Source organism: Rhinopithecus roxellana, chromosome 20, assembly GCF_007565055.1.
Source record: "Rhinopithecus roxellana isolate Shanxi Qingling chromosome 20, ASM756505v1, whole genome shotgun sequence".
In the NCBI taxonomy this organism is placed as follows: Eukaryota; Metazoa; Chordata; class Mammalia; order Primates; family Cercopithecidae; genus Rhinopithecus; species Rhinopithecus roxellana.
Window position 1 is genome coordinate 5918813 of NC_044568.1, and position 20819 is coordinate 5939631.

The 20819-nt window shown below is 50.7% G+C and overlaps 2 protein-coding genes across 14 annotated transcripts in view; one reads left to right on the forward strand and one right to left on the reverse strand.

The window, feature by feature from the left end:
• C20H16orf71 (chromosome 20 C16orf71 homolog) overlaps positions 1-5646 on the reverse strand; it is a 15484-nt gene extending 9838 nt beyond the window's left edge. For 2 of the 3 annotated variants that reach the window (XM_030925688.1, XM_010353894.2), the window contains exons 1-3: positions 5511-5646; positions 3289-3466; positions 1957-2145 (exon numbers count right to left, since the gene is read on the reverse strand). In XM_030925688.1, coding sequence (XP_030781548.1) covers positions 1957-2145; positions 3289-3417 — 318 coding nt within the window. In that variant the 5' untranslated portion in view covers positions 3418-3466; positions 5511-5646. The remainder of the gene's footprint in view (positions 1-1956; positions 2146-3288; positions 3467-5510) is intronic. The other variant, XM_030925689.1, reaches the window with a different exon arrangement.
• Positions 5647-5916: 270 nt separating this feature from the next.
• ANKS3 (ankyrin repeat and sterile alpha motif domain containing 3) overlaps positions 5917-20819 on the forward strand; it is a 42655-nt gene continuing 27752 nt past the window's right edge. For 3 of the 11 annotated variants that reach the window (XR_004055524.1, XR_004055523.1, XM_010353896.2), the window contains exons 1-5: positions 5924-6039; positions 10899-11070; positions 13892-14090; positions 14289-14410; positions 16217-16298. Coding sequence is in view for 8 of the 11 variants with exons in the window: in XM_010353896.2 (XP_010352198.2) it covers positions 10901-11070; positions 13892-14090; positions 14289-14410; positions 16217-16298 (573 nt within the window). In the remaining 3 variants the exon portion in view is untranslated. Of the gene's footprint in view, positions 6040-10898; positions 11071-12069; positions 12402-13891; positions 14091-14214; positions 14411-16216; positions 16299-20819 lie in introns of those variants that run through there. The other 8 variants (XM_010353899.2, XM_010353900.2, XM_030925680.1 and 5 more) reach the window with 8 other exon arrangements.

Consider the following 20819-nt stretch of genomic DNA (forward strand, 5'->3'; position numbering starts at 1 on the left):
GCGATCCTCCCACTTCAGCCTCCCAAGTAGCTAGAATGACAGGCACATACTACCAGGCCCAGTTAATTTTTTTAAATATTATTTTATGGTGACGGAGTCTCTGCAACATAGTTGGTCTTCCAGGCTGGTCTCAAGTTCCTGGTCTCAAGCTATCTTCCGGCCTCAGCCTCCCAAAGTGGTGGGATTACAGGCATAAGCCACTGTGCCTGACCTATTTCAACCATTTTTAACTGCACACTTCACTCTACTAAAAATACAAAAATTAGCCAGCATGGTGTCACGCGTGTAATCCCAGCTACTCGGGAGGCTGAAGTGGGAGGACTGCTTCAGCCCAGGGGGTGGAGGCTGCAGTGAGTGGTGAGGGCACCATTGTCCTCCAGTCTGGGTGACAGAGCAAGATCCTGTCTCAAAAAAAAAAAAAAAAAGTTGGAAAGCTATTGTTGAATATGGGTTGGCTAAAGACAACACCACCGAGGCATCCCGCTACTTAAATACAAGGCTAGAGTGGAATGTATTGTTACAGCAATGGAACAATATTTAAATTATCAGTAATGCTAATGTGGGGGCTCAGCAATTGATACCCCAGGCTGGAGTACAAGCCATCCAGCCATCCTTCCACCTCAGCCTCCTGAGTAGCTGGGACCACAGGCACACCACCACACCCAGTTATTTTTTAGTAGAGATCCCACATTACAAAAAAAAAGAAAATAATCCAGAAGAGTTTCTGAAGTAATTGATTGTAGAAATGAAGAAGCAAAATAAAATCCACGTGGAAATCGTTCCACCTGAACCCACCGGAGTTCTTAGCCACCCTGAGGATCTCTGCTGTGTGGGGTTAATTCAGACCTCGGTCTAGGCATGGCAGGGCTGATGGCGGATTTCCTTCAAGGTGATGGGTGGCTGGGGGCACGTCCTGGTTTTGTGAGATCATCTGGTTCAGTGCCTGTGCCCTCTCATTCAGTAGGTTAATGGTTCTCAGCAGAATATCTGAGAAAAGTGACGCTGGAGCTAGGCCCCGCCCCCATTTTGGAAGTGGGTTAGTGCCTCTACACTGTTTTCTTTTTTTTAAGATGGAGTCTCACTCTGTTGCCCAGGCTGGAGTGTGCAGTGGTGTGATCTTGGCTCACTGCAACCTCCGCTCCCCCGGGTTCAAGCGATTCTCCTGTCTCAGCCTCTGGAGTAGCTGGGATCACAGGCACCTGCCACCATGCTCAGCTGATTTTTGTGTTTTTAGTAGAGGTAGTGTTTCACCATGTTGACCAGGCTGGTCTCAAACTCCTGACTTCAAGTGATCCACCCACATTGGCCTCCCAAAAATGCTGGGATTACAGGCATGAGCCACTGTGCTCAGCCAGAAATGGAGTCTTGCTGTATTGTCCAGGGCTCTCAAACTCCGGCCTCATGGGAACCTCTGTCTCAGTGTGCAGCACTGGCACCGCAGGCCTGTGTTGGCATACTTAGTCCACACTTGCTCACTGTCTCCTGGGGTGTCCCTCCCACGAGGTCCAGCTTTTGTGCTTGCTCAGGCACTGCTGGGCCATCTTCCTCCCTCCCACTCCCCACGGTAGCCTGTAGCAGTTTAGTTTAGCAGGTTAGTAAACCAGAGTTCCTGTGTACTTGCCAGGTGCTGGGATGAGCCAGGTAGCCATGAAGCCAGCTGGATTAAGGAAGAGACATTTAGGACAATCAGTCATGACAATGGCCAGAAGCTATTCAGGATGCCATGGTAGAAAGCAGGATAGGAGCGATCAAGAGGAAGAGGAGGGTCAAAATCAGATGGAAAATCAAGTCCGCACACCAGCCCTAAGGTGCTTGGCTCCCCGGGAGAGGGAGGTGTGTGGAGGTTAGATGTTGGGCGTCTGAATACCTTGGGTTGTATGTACATGGGACAAAAAAAAGGACTGGGTGTCATGGAAATGCTAGACCAGTGGTTTAGATCAGTCAGTTTAGACTTACACTGCACACACACAGGCGCACACTCTTCTGTGTCCCACAGACCTCGGGAAGGGATTCTTCAGCTGCAGCGACCCAGGTCCTGGACTTGTCGCCATCAGCAGGATCTTCAGCCAGCTCCTCTGACAGGTCTGGAATCAGGGCGGTTTGGTTTCGCTGGAAGATGAACAGCTCCTCTTCCCCATAGTCCGACTGTGGACAAATGAGAGGGCTTTTGGAGGACGAGGCAGCAGGCAGAGCCCTGAGGGCCCAGCCATCCCCGCTCTCCACCCTCACTTCCAGCCCAGCATGCCCAGCCCGCCTAGCCCTGCTGCTCAGGAGCCTGGGAGAGATCTGGTTCTCTCCCAGTTAGCCTTGCTGCGCGCGGCTTCTTGCCACTGTTTAGAAATCAGCTCGGCAGTACCACCTCGTGGAGGTAAGATTCAGGCTCCTGGTTCTGCAAGTACCCTGCAGACAGCAGGTGCTTCATTAATGCCTCGTGTGACATGAACAGGACAGCGAGGTGGTAGCTGAAAGCAGGGTCCAGCCCGCCCCATCCCCTGTGACCCTGAGCCATCACTTACACAGCTTAGTGTGTCTTCTTAAAGGGACTGGGGCTCATACTCTCAAACGAGACTGACGGTGTGAAAACGCACTGAGCACTGAGGTGCGGGGTCCCTGTAGGTACTCCTTAGCCTCGCCATGCACTGGATGACGTCTGAAGTCCCTGAAGCTCTGTTGCTGGTGCCCAGGTAGGACCTAAACCCAGCCCATTCCTTTTAAAACCCTCACACTGTCTCTTAACACCCAGTGCCAACCTGTGCACTGAGGAGCCCCTGCCAGGAGCATCTTCAGCAGCATCTTACACCTGCACCTATGGCTATTGGTCTGGGTGTCTTTGAAGGCCATTTCAGGGACCCCACACCACAAATGCAGAATCCCTCGAAGGCTCATCACAATGCACTGGAATTGTGCATTCTCAGTGGGTGTTCTGGTCCTGTCCTGGCCTGAGAGAGTGGAGAATAGCAGAATGGAAAGGACAGAGCTTCTGCATCGAGTAGACCTTTGGTGCTCCAAGTCAGCACCAAAAACCCAACTGAAAGGGTCTCCCAAGATGCTGAGCACCAATACCCATGCTCAGAGAGGACACTCAAGGCAGAAGAAAGAGTAAAGAAGGAAATAGGCACCCAGAAAACATAACTTTGAGTCTGGCCATGTGATTTAAAGTAAAATGACAACACACTGCACAGGCCAGCGGGAGAAGTCTTCAGAGAAGTGCTCCAACGCTGTCCTGGTCAGCGTCATGCCTGCTCTGGTAGGAAGGACAAGGTGTCCAGGGAGAGAGTTCCTGCTTACCAAGGAGGAGTCTGAGTCCAGAGACGGGAGCTGGTCTTTGACAGCCTTGAGGATGGCGTCCCAGGGCCCCGTCTGGGAGGCCCAGGGAGAGCCCAGCGAGGGTGCCATACCTTCGTCGTTGGATGCCATGAGGGCCCAGGCTTCCCGATGCCTTCTCAGTGCGCCATCACCGGAGGAGCTGTGTGGGGCACAAGGGGTGATGGAAGAAGGTCCAGGCCATCGAAGGTCAGGAGAGCAGGGGCTGCCCCACCAGCTGTAGGAGACCAAACAGGCTGGCAGGCCTCACCACCTGCCTGTTTCCTTCAGGTTATGCAAGCTCCTGTTACTGAGTGCCAGGCACTGTGTGTGTGTGTGTCCGCTCATGGACACGTGGAGCCTGCAGGTAGATCACATATATAGTGATATATACATAATACACAAATATATGTATTGGTATAAATATGCGTATGTAGATATGTGTAATATAGAATGTCATATGTATGATATGTAATGATATATAGGTATATTTTATATATATGCCTTATAGTATCATTATTTGCTTCATTTCATAGCCTCAGGGTGTTTAGTAAATAGCAACAATGGACTCTGAATCGGGGGAATTTCAAGTCCTACTACTCTTTACTGCCCTTTACCAAGGAACAGAAGAGAGACATCTTGCTTTTTTTTTTTTGAGGCAGAGTCTCAGTCTGTCGCCCAGGCTGGAGTACAGTGGTGCAATCTCGGCTCACTGCAAGCTCCGCCTCCCAGGTTCACGCCATTCTCCTGCCTCAGCCTCCCGAGTAGCTGGGACTACAGGTGCCCGCCACCATGCTCGACTAATTTTTTGTATTTTTAGTAGAGATGGGGTTTCACCATGTTAGCCAGGATGGTCTCGATCTCCTGACCTCGTGATCCACTCGCCTCAGCCTCCCAAAGTGCTGGGATTACAGGCGTGAGCCACCATGCCTGGCCAACACCTTGCTTGTTTTGTAGACAGGGTCTGGCTTTGTCGCCCAGGCTGGAATACAGTGGTACAATGATAGCTCACTGAGGCCTCGGCCTCCTGAGCTCAAGTGATCCTCCTACCTCAGCCTCCTGAATAACTGGGACTACAGCTGTGTACTACCACATCTGGCTAATATTTTTATTTTTTGCAGAGATGGAGTCTCCCTGTTGCCCAGTCTGGTCTCAAACTCCTGGCCTCAAGTGATCCTCTTGCCTCAGCCTCCCAAAGTGCTGTGATTACAGACATGTGTCACCATGCCTGGCTGACAGTTTGCAGTCACCCAGTGATTTTTTTTTTTTTTTGGAGTCACCACTCTGACCAGCCCCTGCATTTGTATCTTAGAGTCTTAAAGGAGATGGTCCTGTTCTTCAGCGGACTGGGGAGTTTGAGCTTGAGAGCTGGGGGGTGACGGTCCTCTAGAGCCAGTGTCAGGAGAACCCTGTAGCCCGAGGCCGCTGTGGCTTTGGCCCTGCAGTCAGTGCCCCTTCATCCCCACTCAGGGCAGCGGCAGGAGATGTCAATTGGGGACTGCTTGCTTCCTCTATGCTTCTGGGACCAGGGCAGGTGCTTGGTGCACTCTCAACTGGGAGCAGCAGGTTGGGAACGCATCTGGTGCACACACTCAGCGGGTATTTTTTGTAACTAGAGCTCTGTTCCGCAATTCAGGGCACAGTATTTTAGGGCAACAGAATCGTCGAAGTGAAGAGGGCCTCCAGAGACTGATAAACTCTTCAGGCGGACAAGACAATAGGCGAGGGAACAGCATTAGCAGCAGAAGGAAGGGCATGTACAGCAGCTCAACGGAATGAACCGCCCAACAGATTTAAGGGAAGAAAATGTCAGTTGCTGGAATCTGCGGTCAAAACGGACCAGACAATGCAGGGCCCTGAACGCCACGTTGAGGCGCTCGGCGCATCCCGAAGGCGAAGGGGAGGCTCGGAGCCGCCACTGAATAACGGCCTTCCGGCTCCATCTCGGGGATCAGTTTCTCAGCTGCAGCCTATTAGGCCCCGCCACGGCCCCGCCCAGGTCCCCAGAGCCCCGCCCCCAGCCCGCCTGGCACGAGGCTGCCGGTTCTCATGGAAACCAGACGCCAACAGCCTCCCGGGTCGAGCCTTTAAATTTTTAAGCTGTGGAAGTGGAAAGCCCATCGCTCCTCCTCTCACACACCCCCAGCCCCTGTTTCCCCGCGTTTTGTTCAACTCCCTGCAGGCGCAGCAGGCCCAAGGCCCCTCACCTGAGGCTTCCGCCTCCACTCCCTGCGCGGTCCTAACAGGGCTGCAAACAGCCTCCAGCGCGTCACTCCAGTCACGTCTGTCCCTCGGGCCGCGCCACAGGTACACAGCGCCCTTCTTCGGCACTCTCCCTCTTAGCGCAGCTTTACATTACCAGCCTGCCGCCGCGTTCCCCGCGCTCCTCTTTCGGGCCTTTGCGCGTTCTGCCTCTCCTGCAATGGGATTGGTTCCCCTGGCTAGGGCGGGGGCTGGGTAGGACAAACACCACTTGCTCATTGGCTGTCGCGCGTATCATACAACGAGCCAGGAAGCTGACCGGAAGGTCCGGGTGTGGGACGTGTGCATTCCACGGGGCCCGGGAGCTGTCCCGGTGTGGACCCGCGAGCTTCCCGGCGTGCTCCGCGCCCTCCCACAACTACTTCCGGGGCGGGTGCCGGGGGCGGTGGCCCGGCAAGGGAGCGTGGCGGCTAGTTGCTCGAGGGGTTGGCGGCGGCAGCCCGAGGGCGGCGCAAGGCCTGAGGCCCAGCACAGGTGAGTTTCGCAGCTGCCCGGCCCCACCATTTGCCGGCACGTGCTGCCCGCCTAGACCCGGCGCTCGGGCGTCCCGCTCTGCACTTGCTCGCCGCGTGGGTGGAGGACCGAGCCCCACATTTTCTTTATGTGGCTGTGGCGTGGGGACGGTAATACTCTGTGCGCCGTAGGGTTCCTGTGGGGATGTGGCCAGGGAGCGTCGGGAAGCGTCACTGCTGTGAGTGCTGGGGTTATCGGCCAGGGACCCGCCCCGGGGCCAGTGAGCTAGCTTTGCCATGCGCCGGTTCCCGCCGCGGTTCCACGGGGCGAGAGAGGGTGCCCGGGGGCTTTTACAGACCTCCTCTGTGGACGTGACAGTTTCCACCAGCATCACGTTTGTTAAGATTTTTAAAATTTTTTTCATTTTTGTGGGTACGTAGTAGGTGTATATATTTATGGCGTACGTGAGAGATTTTGATACAGGCGTGCAGTTCGTAATAATCACATCATGTAAAATGGGGTCTCCATTCTTTCAAGCATTTATCCTTTGTGTTACAAACAATCTGATTATACTCTTTTAGTTTTTTTTTTTTTTTTTTTGAGACGGAGTCTCGCTCTGTCGCCCAGGCTGGAGTGCAGCCTCCCGGGTTTACGCCATTCTCCTGCCTCAGCCTCGCGAGTAGCTGGGACTACAGCACACCACCATGCCCGGCTATGTTTTTTGTATTTTTAGTAGAGACGGGGTTTCACTGTGTTAGCCAGGATGGTCTCGATCTCCTGACCTCGTGATCCGCCCGTCTTGGCCTCCCAAAGTGCTAGGATTACAGGCTTGAGCCACCGCGCCCGGCCTCTTTTAGTTTTTAAATGTGCAGCCGGGCGCGGTGGCTCACTCACGCCTGTAATCCTAGCATTTTGGGAGGCCGAGGCGGGCGGATCGCCTGAAGTCAAGGATTCGAGACCAGCCTGGCCAACATGGGGAAACTCCATCTCTACTAAACATACGAAAACTAGCCTAGCGTGGTGGCTTATACCTGTAATCCCAGCAACTCGGGAGGCCGAGGCAGGAGAATCACTTGAACCCAGGAGGCGGAGGTTGCAGTGAGCCGAGATAACGCCGCTGCACTCTAGCCTGGGCAACACAGTGAGACTCCGTCTCAAAAAAAAAAAAAAGTAAATAAATTATGCAATTAGATTATATCGGTTATAGTCACCCTGTTGTGCTGTCAAATACTACGTCTTATTCGCTCTATTTTTTCTTTGTGTCCATAACCATCCCCACCCTCCACTACCCTTCCCAGCCGTGGTTACAATAGAAGTAACCGTTTTTCTGCTCTCTATCTCCATGAGTTCAATTGTTTTGCTTTTTAAATAACCACAAATAAGTGAGAACATGCAGTGTTTGTCTTTCTGTGCCTGGCTAATTTCACTTAACGTTAATGACCTCCAGTTCCATCCGTGTTTTTGCAAATGACAGGATCTCTTTCTTTTTTTATGGCTGAATAGTACTCCATTGTGTCTAAGTACCACATTTTCTTTTTTCTTTTTTTTTTTTTTTTTTTTTTGAGACGGAGTCTTGCTCTGCCGCCCAGGCTGGAATGCAGTGGCCGGCTCTCAGCTCACTGCAAGCTCCGCCTCCCGGGTTCACGCCATTCTCCTGTCTCAGCCTCCCGCGTAGCTGGGACTACAGGCGCCCGCCTCGTCGCCCGGCTAGTTTTTTGTATTTTTTTTTTAGTAGAGACGGGGTTTCACCGTATTAGCCAGGATGGTCTCGATCTCCTGACCTCATGATCCGCCCGTCTCGGCCTCCCAAAGTGCTGGGATTACAGGCTTGAGCCACCGCGCCCGGCCCACATTTTCTTTAGGATTTATTGTAAAGGTAACAGATACTTCACATTTTCAGAGTGGACAAAACCAAAAAGTTGAATGAAACATCCTATCTCGAGTGCTACTTTACACCACACCTGTAAAGTAGTGACACCAGTGCTACTTCACACCACACCACTCGGGATGGGATGGGATGGGACTTTTAGTTTTCACTATAGTGTTTTCTTTTTTTTTTTGTTGAGACGGAGTCTCGCTCTGTCGCCCAGGCTGGAGGGCAGTGGCCAGATCTCAGCTCACTGCAAGCTCCGCCTCCCGGGTTTACGCCATTCTCCTGCCTCAGCCTCCCGAGTAGCTGAGACTACAGGCGCCCAGCCACCTCGCCCAGCTAGTTTTTTTGTATTTTTAGTAGAGATGGGGTTTCACCGTGTTAGCCAGGATGGTCTCGATCTCCTGACCTCGTGATCCGCCCGTCTTGGCCTCCCAAAGTACTGGGATTACAGGCTTGAGCCACCGCGCCCGGCCAGTGTTTTTTTTTTTTTTTTTGAGATGCTCTGTTGCCCAGGCTGGAGTGCAGTGGCTTTTTATTGGCTCACTGCAGCCGCCTCCCAGACTCAAGTGATTCTCCTGCCTCAGCCTCCCGAATACTGAGACTACAGGCGCCCACCACCACGCTCGGCTAATTTTTGTGATTTTAGTAAAGATGGGATTTCACCATTTTGGCCAGGCTAGTCTCGAACTCCTGGCCTCCAGTGGTCTATCAGGCTTCGTCTGGTTCTGATTGTCCTTCCGTCCTTGGGGGTTGTCAGACATGCAAGTCTCCAATAAATAGAGAACACGGCCTCACCCTGCAGGAGGTCTTTGGCGTGGAGGAGACATGCCCAGTGAAGGCTTGAGGGAGGTATGGAAGGGACTCTGAAGTGACACTCAGCTCAGAGTCTTTGGTTTCTTATCCAGGCTCCGTTGGCCAGAACGGTTCAGTGTGGGATTCTCACCTGCAGAGTGAGGGAAGGGACTGCATGATCTTGGGCTCTGTTGGCTGAAGAGGTGGTGGTTCCAGGAGGGAGGGCTTTGCCTGCCCCACCACACCTACAAACACTCTCACCAAGGGCCTGTGAAGTATTTGTCCCCAACATTGGTGGCTTGTTTCTTCAGCCATCTTGGCTATCACCTGGGGCTTGGAAGCATTCTTCAGTAGAAACTGAGGTCCTCATTGCATCTATTAACTACCATAGCACCTGTAGGTGATGGCAACATGACAAGGCCTTTGTTTTCGCCTTTGCTTCCTTTCCTACCCTTGTTTCCTGGCACTCTTGGACCTAAGGATTCTACCAGGAAGCTAATGACTTGGCCTTGATTTGGGGATTCCTGGTGTGCCGTTACCCATGTAGGCCCATCTTGGGGAAAGTGTCACCCCACCAGTTCACTGGCCTATTTCATTTCCCCCCATATCTCTCTCTTCAAAGGATGCCAAAATGGAATTCCTATTCAGTTGGCCGTTGCTGAGTGCCACTAATCACATCCTGGTTTCTGTATTGGGGAATTGCTTTCTATTTTTTTCAGAAAAATTTATTTTTCTTTACTTTTTTGAAATTTTCAATTTCATAACCATTCCAGAAAAATTAATTTATATTTAAAATTTGTAGGCCAGGTGTGGTGGCTCATGCCTGTAATTCTAGCACTTTGAGAGGCTGAGGTGGGTGGATCACCTGAGGTCAGGAGTTCGAGACCAGCCTGGCCAACATGGTGAAAACCCCGTCTCTACTAAAAATACAAAAATTAGCCTAGCATGATGGCGTACACCTGTAATCTCAGCTGTTCAAGTGGCTGAGGCTCAAGAAGCCCTTAAACCCAGGAGGCAGAGGTTGCAGTGAGCTGAAATCACACCACTGCACTCCAGCCTGGGCAACAGAGCGAGACTGTCTCAAAAAAAATAAATACAATTTACATATAGTAAAATTCATTTTGGCGTTCGGGTCTGTGGTTTCATAAAGGCGTAGAGTCACAGATCCACCATCACAGTCATACAGAACAGGTCTGTTGTCCCCCAAATTCCCTCTCTGCCCCTAACCTCCAACCCTTTAATTTTGCCTTTTCCAGAATGTCGTGTAAGTGAAATTATACAGTAGGCAGGCTTCTTCCATTTAGCGTAAAGCATTTGAAATTCGTTCATGTGTTGCATGTCAACTGTTGGATCCTTGTGTTTAATGCTGAGTAGCATCCATTATACGGATGTGCCACCGTTTGTTTATCCGTTCTTTCATGTATCATAATAGCAGCCTTTTCAGATACGTCACTGTTAGACGGTGAGGCACTAGGGATTGGAGGTGCTAAGTAGCAGAGGTGCCTTTTTTTTTTTTGAGACAAAGTCTTGCTCTGTCGCCCAGGCTGGAGTGCAATGGCGTGATTTCCGCTCACCGCAGCCTCCGCCTCCCCAGTTCAATTGATTCTCCTACCTCAGCCTCCCGAGTAGCTGGCCTTCACGCCCAGCTAATTTTTGTATTTTTAGTAGAGACGAGATTTCACCATGTTGGCCAGGCTGGTCTTGAATTATTGACCTCAAGTGATCCGCCCACCTCAGCCTCCCAAAGTGCTGGGATTACAGGTGTGAGCCACCGCACCTGGTCCGAGCTGAATTTTGCTCTAACCCCGAATCCAGGGTTCTTCCCCACCACATCAAGGAGCTGATTTGGTTAAATAACCCAATTAGCATTTCTTTACTGCCCATCCAAGAGGCTGTCAGGTTCCTAGAGTTGATGGAAAATTCTCTTTTACCTGGTGCCTGAGGATGGAAGAAGAAGAACGTACTCCACAATTAATGCCTCACCATATGTGCTTCTTTTACTGGTGTGGTAGCAAGCTCACCAGATTTAGCATTGATGGGACTGCCCAAACCATACATTATTTAAGCAAAGAAATTTGTCTAAGTTACTCCCAGGGTTGACTGCGTTGGGTTATCAGTCTGCTAGTGTAGTGGTGTAGCAGGGGCAGGACCAGCCTGTTTCATGCCCTGGAACAACCAGCCAGGAAAGATCTAACCCTTGGGCCTTCCTCCTCAGTGATGTCCGAGCTCAGCGATGAAGCCAGCGAGCCGGAACTCCTGAACCGCAGCTTGTCCATGTGGCATGGGCTGGGGGCACAGGTCAGCCGGGAGGAGCTGGACGTCCCCCTGGATCTTCACACAGCTGCTTCCATTGGCCAGTATGAAGTGGTGAAGGAATGTGTGCAGCGGTAAGAGATCACGGGAGCTTCCCTGTCACGTTTTGAATAGCGCAGTAATGGCTTCAGATCCCACGTGATGGGGCTTTGCACACAGATGTGGATGTGTAATGCGTGTAGAATAGGTTAACCTGCTTATCTCAGGCAGCTGTCAGTAATTATTGATGCTGGGCACTGACAAAGAGGCCGTTTTTATTCCTAGGAAGAAAAAGAGGGTGTAAACTTTGATCAGAAGCTTATAAACAGTCATTCTTTAACCAGACTAATTTTATTCACTAATTGCAGAAGTGCCCAAACAAACAAGCAAAATAAAAATGAAGACAGAAAGTGAAGGCCGGGCACGGTGGCTCATGCTTGTAATCCCAGCACTTTGGGAGGCCGGGGTGGACGGGTCACTTGAGGTCGGGAGTTTGAGACCAGTCTGGATAACATGATGGAACCCCATCTCTACTAAAAATATAAAAGTTAGCGGGCGTGGTGACATGTACGTGTAATCCCAGCTACTCAGGAGGCTGAGGCAGGAGAATCGCTTGAACCTGGGAGGCGGAGGTTGCAGTGAACTGAGATTGCACCACTGCACTCCAGCCTGGCGACAGAATGAGATTCCTTCTCAAAAAAAAAAAAAAAAAAGAAAAGAAAAGAAAAAAGAAAGCAAAAGGAAGGTGATCCCCGGCCTTCTTTTCCTGGAGGGTCCTGTGATCCGTGTTCCCTTCTAGCTTCTGCTACTGAGACAGGCTGGGCTTTTAGTGCCTCTGGGGAATGGCCTCCGGACCTCACTGCCCACCTGCCCTTTGCTAATCTGTATACAATAGTTAGAGACAATAAAAAGCCCCTGGCCGGGCCCATGGCTGTGTCTTGCCCATAGCGGGATGTGATCATCTTGTTTTTGGAAAAGGGTAGTCTCCTCACTTCTACCCCCTTATGTTCCACACTGCCTAACTCTGTCTTCTGGTTCTCATTGGATATTGTGGTGCAGTGACCTCTCTCCCTATCTCCGCGTGCCTCTTCCAGTTCCCAGTGAGCCAAAGCAAAACCTTGCTGAAGCCCCAGGACTCCGGTTCCCAACTTGTGGTCCTCACTTAGACATACCAGACCATGGAGCGCTGGTGCAGCTTGGTACGGGATAGTCTGTTGTGCTCCCCCTGCAGGAGGCTCTAGACATAGGCAGTTGGGTATGCAGTCAGTGCGACCCCTCACAGGATCACGTTTGAAATTCTCAGGCTCCTGAGTCTTTCGGTGTCCTGTTAAGATGCAGAGTCCAGAATGGCTCCGCAGAGGAGCAGCGGAAGGTGTTTGTGTTGTGGTGGGATTTCGACACTAGCTGAAGTGGAGGCTTGCTGACAGTAAGCACGGGATGGGGCCTGAGGGGAGATGGGGGCATCAGAAGGGAGGGGTGGGGCTGAACGAGGAGTGGTGAGAGGGCCCCAGAAAGGCGCTCTGCTGTTGTGTAAAGGAAGATAGTGTTAGGACGAGCTGGGTGCATTCGAGCCCTGTTGCAGAAGCATCTCCATGCAGCCCCCTGGCCGGGGGCTGCCACTGAACTCTGGTATCAGGACCTTCTGGAATGGCTGCCTGGGTGTGCATCCCAGAGTCACTGAGGGCTGCCAGGCAATGGAAGGTAGTTGCCTGGTATGGTCTAATAGGTGAATCCCGGCCGGGCACGGTGGCTCACGCCTGTAATCCCAGCACTTTGGGAGGCCAAGGCGGGCAGATCACGAGGTCAAAAAATCGAAACATCCTGGCTAACACAGTGAAACCCCGTCTCTACTAAAAAAATACAAAAAAATTAGCCAGGCATGGTGGCGGGCACCTGTAGTCCCAGCTACTTAGGAGGCTGAGGCAGGAGAATGGCGTGAACCTGGGAGGTGGAGGTTGTAGTGAGCCGAGATCGCACTGCTGCACTCCAGCCTGGGCAACAGAGCGAGACTCTGTCTCAAAAAAAAAAAAAAGTGTGAATCCCACAAAAGGGACAGATCCTGGGTTTCAGTCAACAGTTGTTACACTCACTGCAGACAAGAATTGGGGAAGGGAAAAAAGGCCTGTGGGGGTTAACCCTGTAGGATCCCAGGTAACCGTGCAAGTGGGTGTTATTTTAAATATGACTCCCTTGTCCCAACCCCAAAGTCACGACTAGGAAGCCCACAGTTTTTTCCCATGGGAAAATGCATTTCCAGAATTTTAACGGAAATCAGTGAGAAAGATAGGATTCTTTGGTCACAGATTTTTCGAGAATGTTTATTTAGGGTGAGGTGACAAAGGATGAATCAGTGGCGGTGAGACTTGTCCACGGTGGAGTCCTCTCTTTCGTCACTGCTCCTTTCCACCTAGCACTGGGCTAGTAGATGCCAGTCCTGCAGTGGCCAGGGTTTTTCAACTGTGGCTGTGTTGACAGTCCATGCTGGATCATTCTTTGCTGTGGGGCTGTCCTGGGCACTGTGGGATATTTAGCAGCAGCCTTGGCCTCCACCTGCTAAATGTCAGCAGCCCTTCCCTGCCCAGCTGTGAGAACCAAAAATGCCTCCAGACGTTGCCAGATACTCCCTGGTTGAGCGCCATCTGTCTGTCTGGTGGTGTGAAAGAACATAGCCGGCCTCGGGCTAGGAGGATGCGAAATCAGCACAAGGAGACGAAGGCTCAGGGCCTCAGGAGGCAGTGTACGAGCAACTGTCAGCATTTCTCTGCCTGCCTGCCCCCAATCCCCACAACGTCCATGGTGGCAGATAACTTCTGCTTCCTGTCCACTCATCCCGCCTGGCCTAGGCTCGCCACCGGCTTTGGCGAACCCCACGTGTGAGGCGGCTGGCCATGTCTAGCATATCTTGCGTTTGTTTAGGAGAGAGTTAGATTTGAATAAGAAGAACGGTGGTGGCTGGACCCCGCTGATGTATGCCTCCTACATTGGCCACGATACCATCGTGCACCTACTGCTTGAGGCGGGGGTGAGTGTGAATGTGCCGACCCCAGAAGGGCAGACTCCACTGATGCTGGCCTCCAGCTGTGGCAACGAGAGCATCGCCTACTTTCTCCTCCAGGTGAGCTACGAGGGAACTCAGGCCCAGAAACCTGAGGGGCTCCCTGACCGCCCTGACAGAGACGCAAACCACTGCAGGCCATGGTGTTCGTGTGTGCTCGTGTAATCATTTCTGATTCTTGCAGCATGGCCGCCTGGAGGGCGCCCGCCCCACGCAGAGGAGATGAGGCCGTAACGCACGTTCTGTGTTCTCTTGAAGCAAGGTGCAGAGCTAGAAATGAAAGACATCCAGGGCTGGACGGCCCTTTTCCACTGTACCAGCGCCGGGCACCAGCACATGGTCAGGTTCCTCTTGGACAGTGGAGCCAATGCCAACGTGAGGTGATTGCCACGTCTTTAGTGTCATCTGACTCTAAGGAGGTTGGCTGTGGAGGCAGCTAACCAGAGGTTAGGGCCACCCTGCTTCGGCAGGAAAGGCCTCAAGATGAGGGGTAGGACGAGAGTCCTTCCAGGCGTGGGCCTTTTCCCACATCTGTGAGTGCATCTCTTCAAGCCCTCTCAGCTTCCTTTTCTTTATCTGAAACCCACCTGGGTCATAGAGTTGTAAAAATTATATGTTTTATTGTATGCCAGGGGCCTAACATACTGAATGGTATTTAAATGTCATACGTTACATGCAAATTCCTTCCATTCTCTTGCCTTTTGTATGGATGAGATGAGGTGATGCTTTAAAAACAGTCATGAAGGCCGGGTGTGGTGGCTCACGCCTGTAATCCCAGCACTTTGGGAGGCCGAGACGGGCGGATCACGAGGTCAGGAGATCGAGACCATCCTGGCTAACACGGTGAAATCCCGTCTCTACTAAAAATACAAAAAAATTAGCCGAGCATAGTGGCAGGCGCCTGTAATCCCAGCTACTCGGGAGGCTGAGGCAGGAGAATGGCGTGAACCTGGGAGGCGGAGCTTACAGTGAGCCGAGATCTCGCCACTGCACTCCAGCCTGGGCGACTAAGCAAGACTCCGTCTCAAAAAAAATAAATAAATAAAATAAAAACAGTCATGAGTTTTGGCCGGGAGTGGTGGCTCACACCTGTAATCCTAGCACTTTGGGAGGCCAAGGAGGGCAGATCATGAGGTTAGGAGGTCGAGACCAGCCTGGCCAACATGGTGAAACCCCATCTCTACTGAAAAAACAAAAATTAGCTGGGCTTGATGGCGCAGTCCCAGCTACTCAGAAGGCCGAGGCAGGAGAACCACTTGAAACCGGAAGGCAGAGGTTGCAGTGAGCTGAGATCATGCCATTGCACTCCAGCCTGGGCAGCAAGAGCAAAACTCCTCAAAAACAAACACACAAACAAACAAAAAACCAGTCATGAGTTTTATAAGTTGGAAGTGGGATTGTTGTCTAAAGCTTGTTGTGATAATAATCACCTTTGAACAAACGCAGTGGGTGCCAATGCAGACCCACCCTGGCTGTCATCCATCCTAAGACACCGCATCATTTTGTATGCCACTGAGAAAAAATATGCTACTAATTAACATTCAACTCACCTGTTGGTTTAAAGATGTTTTCTGACTTCAGAGATGTGAAAATATGAGCACTGTGTGTCTTAGAATGGCTGAAAACCAGCATTTCCCACGCGTGGTTCCTGACTTCTAGAGCAGCATGAGACGAGGAGGGATTCGGAAGCCCTCTGAAGACAGTGCCGAGTTAGCATAGCCGAGTATGAAAAGCAAGCTTCAGGAGCTAGGCGTAGCAAGGACAGCTTAGGTCATTCGTACCTGAGCTTTTTAGAGTGGGTTCGTGGAGGATGTTGAACTTGAAGCTAGGATTTGGATGAATGGATGGGAGACGTTGGCTTTCTGTGAGGAGTAAGGAGTCAGAACTGCTTTTTGAATATGATTGAAGTGGAGATTTCAGAGGTAGCAGGGAATAGCCAACAGGAGGGACGATAGGCAGACATCTGTCTTTAGGACAAAGACCAGCCCTGGGGACAGACACCAGAAGAGTAAATAGAGCTGATGTGTTATTCTCATCTCACCTGTTAATTCTTGAAAGGGAGAGAGAGTGTTCTACACTGAGGGTTCGGTGATTCGTGCACTGCCCTGGGTTTATCTTCAGCAAGGAGTTTTTGCCTGGCAGAACTTGTCTCTGCCAATCATCTGACTGTGGCCCACATCTTGCAGGGAGCCGATATATGGATTTACTCCTTTGATGGAAGCAGCTGCGGCTGGCCATGAGATAATCGTGCAGTATTTTCTGAATCACGTAAGTGACCCTGTTTATTAGCATGTAATGTAGTCACAGCAAATGAGGAACCATATTACTGAAGTATAAGCTATTACAGAATTTTCCTTTGCACAGAAATAATTGCTTTTCGTTCATTTATTCAACACATTTTCTTTATCTGTTGACGCCTGGTGTTGAGTGGTGCTTTGGCGTAAAGGGTACAATGGTGAGTAGAAATAGACACCTATTCCTGTAATAATTTTGAAAATACTATTTGAAAAATATGGAAAAATATTTTAAAAGTAAATAGCACTCATACTCCTGTCACTTAGAAAAATTGTATAGAATAAGAAGGCAGAGGCCAAGTGTGGTGGCTCACGCCTGTAATCCCAGCACTTTGGGAGGCTGAGGCAGGTGGATCACGAGGTCAGGAGATCAAGATCATCCTGGCTAACACGGTGAAACCCCATCTCTACTAAAAATACAAAAAATCAACTGGGCGTTGTGGCGGGCGCCTGTATTCCCAGCTACTCGAGAGGCTGAGGAGAATGGTGTGAACTCAGGAGGCGGAGATTGCCGTGAGCTGATATCGCGCCACTGCACTCCAGCCTGGGCGACAGAGCGAGAGAGACTGTGTTTCAAAAAAAAAAAAAAGCAGAGATTTTCCTCTCCTTTTCAGCCTCCCTAAGATACCCACTTGGTTTGGGAAAGAGCTGCCCTAGGACTTTTCCTCTGCTGTGGATAGGTGTGTCTGTAGGCAAGTGTGTGCACATTGCTTTGTGTTTTGAACAAACTGGGATTCTACTTTTATTCTAACTTAGAGACATCTTATAGACATCTTATCTTTGTACAGTATTCCGTGTACAATCTGCCCCAGTTAATTCAATGAGTTTCTTATTAGTAGAAACTTAGTTTTCAACATTTTGCAATTATAAACAGTGCTCCGGGAATATCCTTTCACACAAAGCTTTAATACACTTACAGTTGTTTCTGTATATTGTATTTCTATTTTATTTTATTCTTTTTTTGAGACAGGATCTTGCCCTGTGTCCCAGGCTGGAGTTCAGTGGCGAGATGATGGCTTACCACAGCTTCAACCTCCTGGGCTCAAGCAATCCTCCTGCCTCAGCCGCCAAGTAGCTGGGACCACAGGTGCATGCCACCACGCCCTGGCTAAATATTTAATTTTTTTTTTTTTTTTTTTTGGTAGAGTTGGGGGTCTCAGTGTGTTGTGCGGGCTAGTCTTGAATTCCTGAGCTCAAGCGATCACCTCATCCTCCCAAAGTGCTGGGATTACAGGTGCAAGCCTGTTCACACAGAACCTTGTACATAAATATTCATAGCAGTATTATTCATAATTGCCAAAAAGTAGAAACCCCACAAGTCTATCTACAGAGGAATTGATGAACAAAATATATATCTGTGTAGCAGGATATTATTCGGCCCTACAAAGTAGTGAAGTTCTGATGCATGCTGCAGCATGGGTGAACCCTCAAGCATTAGGCTGGGCTGTGTGCGGTGGCTCATGCCAGTAATCCCAACACTTTGGGAGGCTGAGGCCGGAGGATCGCTTCAGCCCTGGAGTTGGAGGTTGTACCGAGCTATGATTGCGCCACTGCACTCCAGCCTGGGTCACAGAGTGGATCCTGTCTCAAAAAGGAAAGGAAAACATTAGGCTCAGTGAAAGAAGCTGGACACAAGAGGCCACACACGGCCGGGCGCGGTGGCTCAAGCCTGTAATCCCAGCACTTTGGGAGGCCGAGACGGGCGGATCACAAGGTGAGGAGATCGAGACCATCGTGGCGAACACAGTGAAACCCCGTCTCTACTAAAAATACAAAAAACTAGCCGGGCGAGGTGGCGGGCGCCTGTAGTCCCAGCTACTCGGGAGGCTGAGGCAAGAGAATGGCGGGAACCCGGGAGGCGGAGCTTGCAGTGAGCTGAGATCCGGCCACTGCACTCCAGTCTGGGCGACAGAGCAAGACTCCGCCTCAAAAAAAAAAAAAAAAAGAGGCCACACACTATGTGATTTCATTCATATGAAATGTTCAGAATGAGCAAATACATAGACAGAAAATAGATGAGTGGTTTCCTGGGTCTTGGGGGATGGGAAGATTGGGGTGATAAAAATGTGCTAAAATTGTTTGTGGTGATGGTTGAACAACTGTGAATGTACTAGAAGCCATTGAATTGTACATTGTAAGTGTGTGACTTGTTGGTATGTGGATTGTATCTTTATAAGGCTGTTAAACCCAATGGGGGGAAGTTGAGGCGGTCCTAATGAATTCCCACTACCAAGGTTGTCTCTCGTCCTGCCCACCAGTCGTATATAAAGGTGCCCATTTTCTCATGTCCTCACCAGCCCTGATGTCAGTCAGCCTTTTATCAATCTGGCAGGTGAATTGTGGCATTTCATTTTGGTTTGTCCTTGTTAGTGTAGTTGAAATTTTTTTTTGGAGACGGAAGTCTTGTGCTCTGTCACCCAGACTGGAAGGCTGGAATGCAGTGGTGTGATCTCGGCTCACTGCAACCTCTGCCTCCCAGGTTCAAGCAATTCTCCTGCCTCAGCCTCCCGAGTAACTGGGACTACAGGCACACACCGCCACACCCGGCTAATTTTTTGTATTTTAGTAGAGATGGGGTTTCACTGTGTTGCCCAGACTGGTCTTGAACTCCTGAGCTCAGGTGATCTGCCCCCCTCGGCCTCCCAAAGTGCTAAGATTACAGGCATGAGCCGCCGCGCCCGGCCAGTTGAACATTTTTAAATACATTTCTTGGCCGGGCGTGGTGGCTCACACCTGTAATCCTAGCACTTTGGGAGGCCGAGGTGGGCGGATCACGAGGTCAGGAGATAGAGACCATGGTGAAACCCTGTCTCTACTTAAAAAATACAAAAGATTAGCCAGGCGTGGTGGCAGGTGCCTGTAGTCCCAGCTACTTGGGAGGCTGAGGCAGGAGAATGGCGTGAACCCGGGAGGCGGAGTTTGCAGTGAGCCGAGATGGCACCTGCGCTCCAGCCTGGGTGACAGAGCAAGACTGCGTCTCAAAAAAAAAAAAAAAAAAAAAAAATTTTTTTTTGGCCATTTGTATTTCTTTCTTTCTTTCTTTCTTTCTTTTTTTTTTTTTTTTGAGACGGAGTCTCGCTCTGTCGCCCAGGCTGGAGTGCAGTGGCCGGATCTCAGCTCACTGCAAGCTCCGCCTCTTGGGTTTACGCCATTCTCCTGCCTCAGCCTCCCGAGTAGCTGGGACTACAGGCGCCCGCCACCTCGCCCGGCTAGTTTTTTGTATTTTTTTAGTAGAGACGGGGTTTCACCACGTTAGCTAGGATGGTCTCGATCTCCTGACCTCATGATCCGCCCGTCTCGGCCTCCCATAGTGCTGGGATTACAGGCTTGAGCCACCGCGCCCGGCTTCTTTCTTTTTTTTTTTTCTTTTGAGATGGCGTCTCACTCTGTCACCCAGACTGGAGTGCAGTGGCGTGATCTCGGCTCACTGCAACCTCCGCCTTCCAGGTTCAAGCAATTCTCCTGCCTCAGCCTCCCGAGTAGCTGGGACTATAGGCGCCTGCCACCACACCCAGCTAATTTTTTGTGTTTTTAGTAGAGACAGGGTTTCACCATGTTAGTTAGGATGGTCTCAATCTCCTGACCTCGTGATCTGCCCACTCTGGCCTCCCTAAGTGCTGGGATTACAGGCGTGAGCCACTGCGCCCGGCTGGCCATTCGTATTTCTCTTATGAGTTGTCTATGTTTATAGCCCAATTTTCTACTGGATAGTTTGTTTTTTTCTCACTTATTGGTGGGAATTTCTTAAATAATGAAAATTTCACATGGTATCTCTTTTTAACAAAGAATTTTGGGACAGAACATGCACGTGGTACACATGCAGACCAGAAGGCAGGTGCACCGCAGGCCTCTTCCCCACCCTGCCTGCGTCTCCTTGGCACCCTCCCCAAGGGCGACTCTGGGAATACACTGGAATATACCCACACATGCATGGTCCTGCCCCGTGTGCAGCTGCTCCCATCTTGCATTTTTTTTTAAAAACTTAATCATGAAGATTGTTCTATATTGGTGTATAAAGAGATGGGGCCAGGTACAGTGGCTCACTCCTGTAATCCCAGTACTTTGGGAGGCCAAGGCAGACAGATCACTTTAGGTCAGGAGTTTGAGACCAGCCTGGCCAACATGGTGAAACCCGCCTCTACTAAAAATACAAAAATACAAAATACAGGTGGCAGGCGCTGTAATCCTAGCTGCTTGGGAGGCTGAGACAGGAGAATCACTTGAACCTGGGAGGCGGAGGTTGCGATGAGCCAAGATGTTGCCACTGCACTCCAGCCTGGGAGACAGAGTGAAACTATTTCTAAGTAGATAGATAGATAGATAGATAGACAGACAGACAGACAGACAGACAGACGGGGTCTTGCTATGTCACTCAGGCTGGAGTGGAGTGGTGCAGTCTCAGCTCACTGCAGCCTTGAGGCTCAAGTGATCCTCCTGCCTCAGCCTCCCAAGTAGCTGGGACTACAGGTGCGTGCCACCACGCCCAGCCAATTTT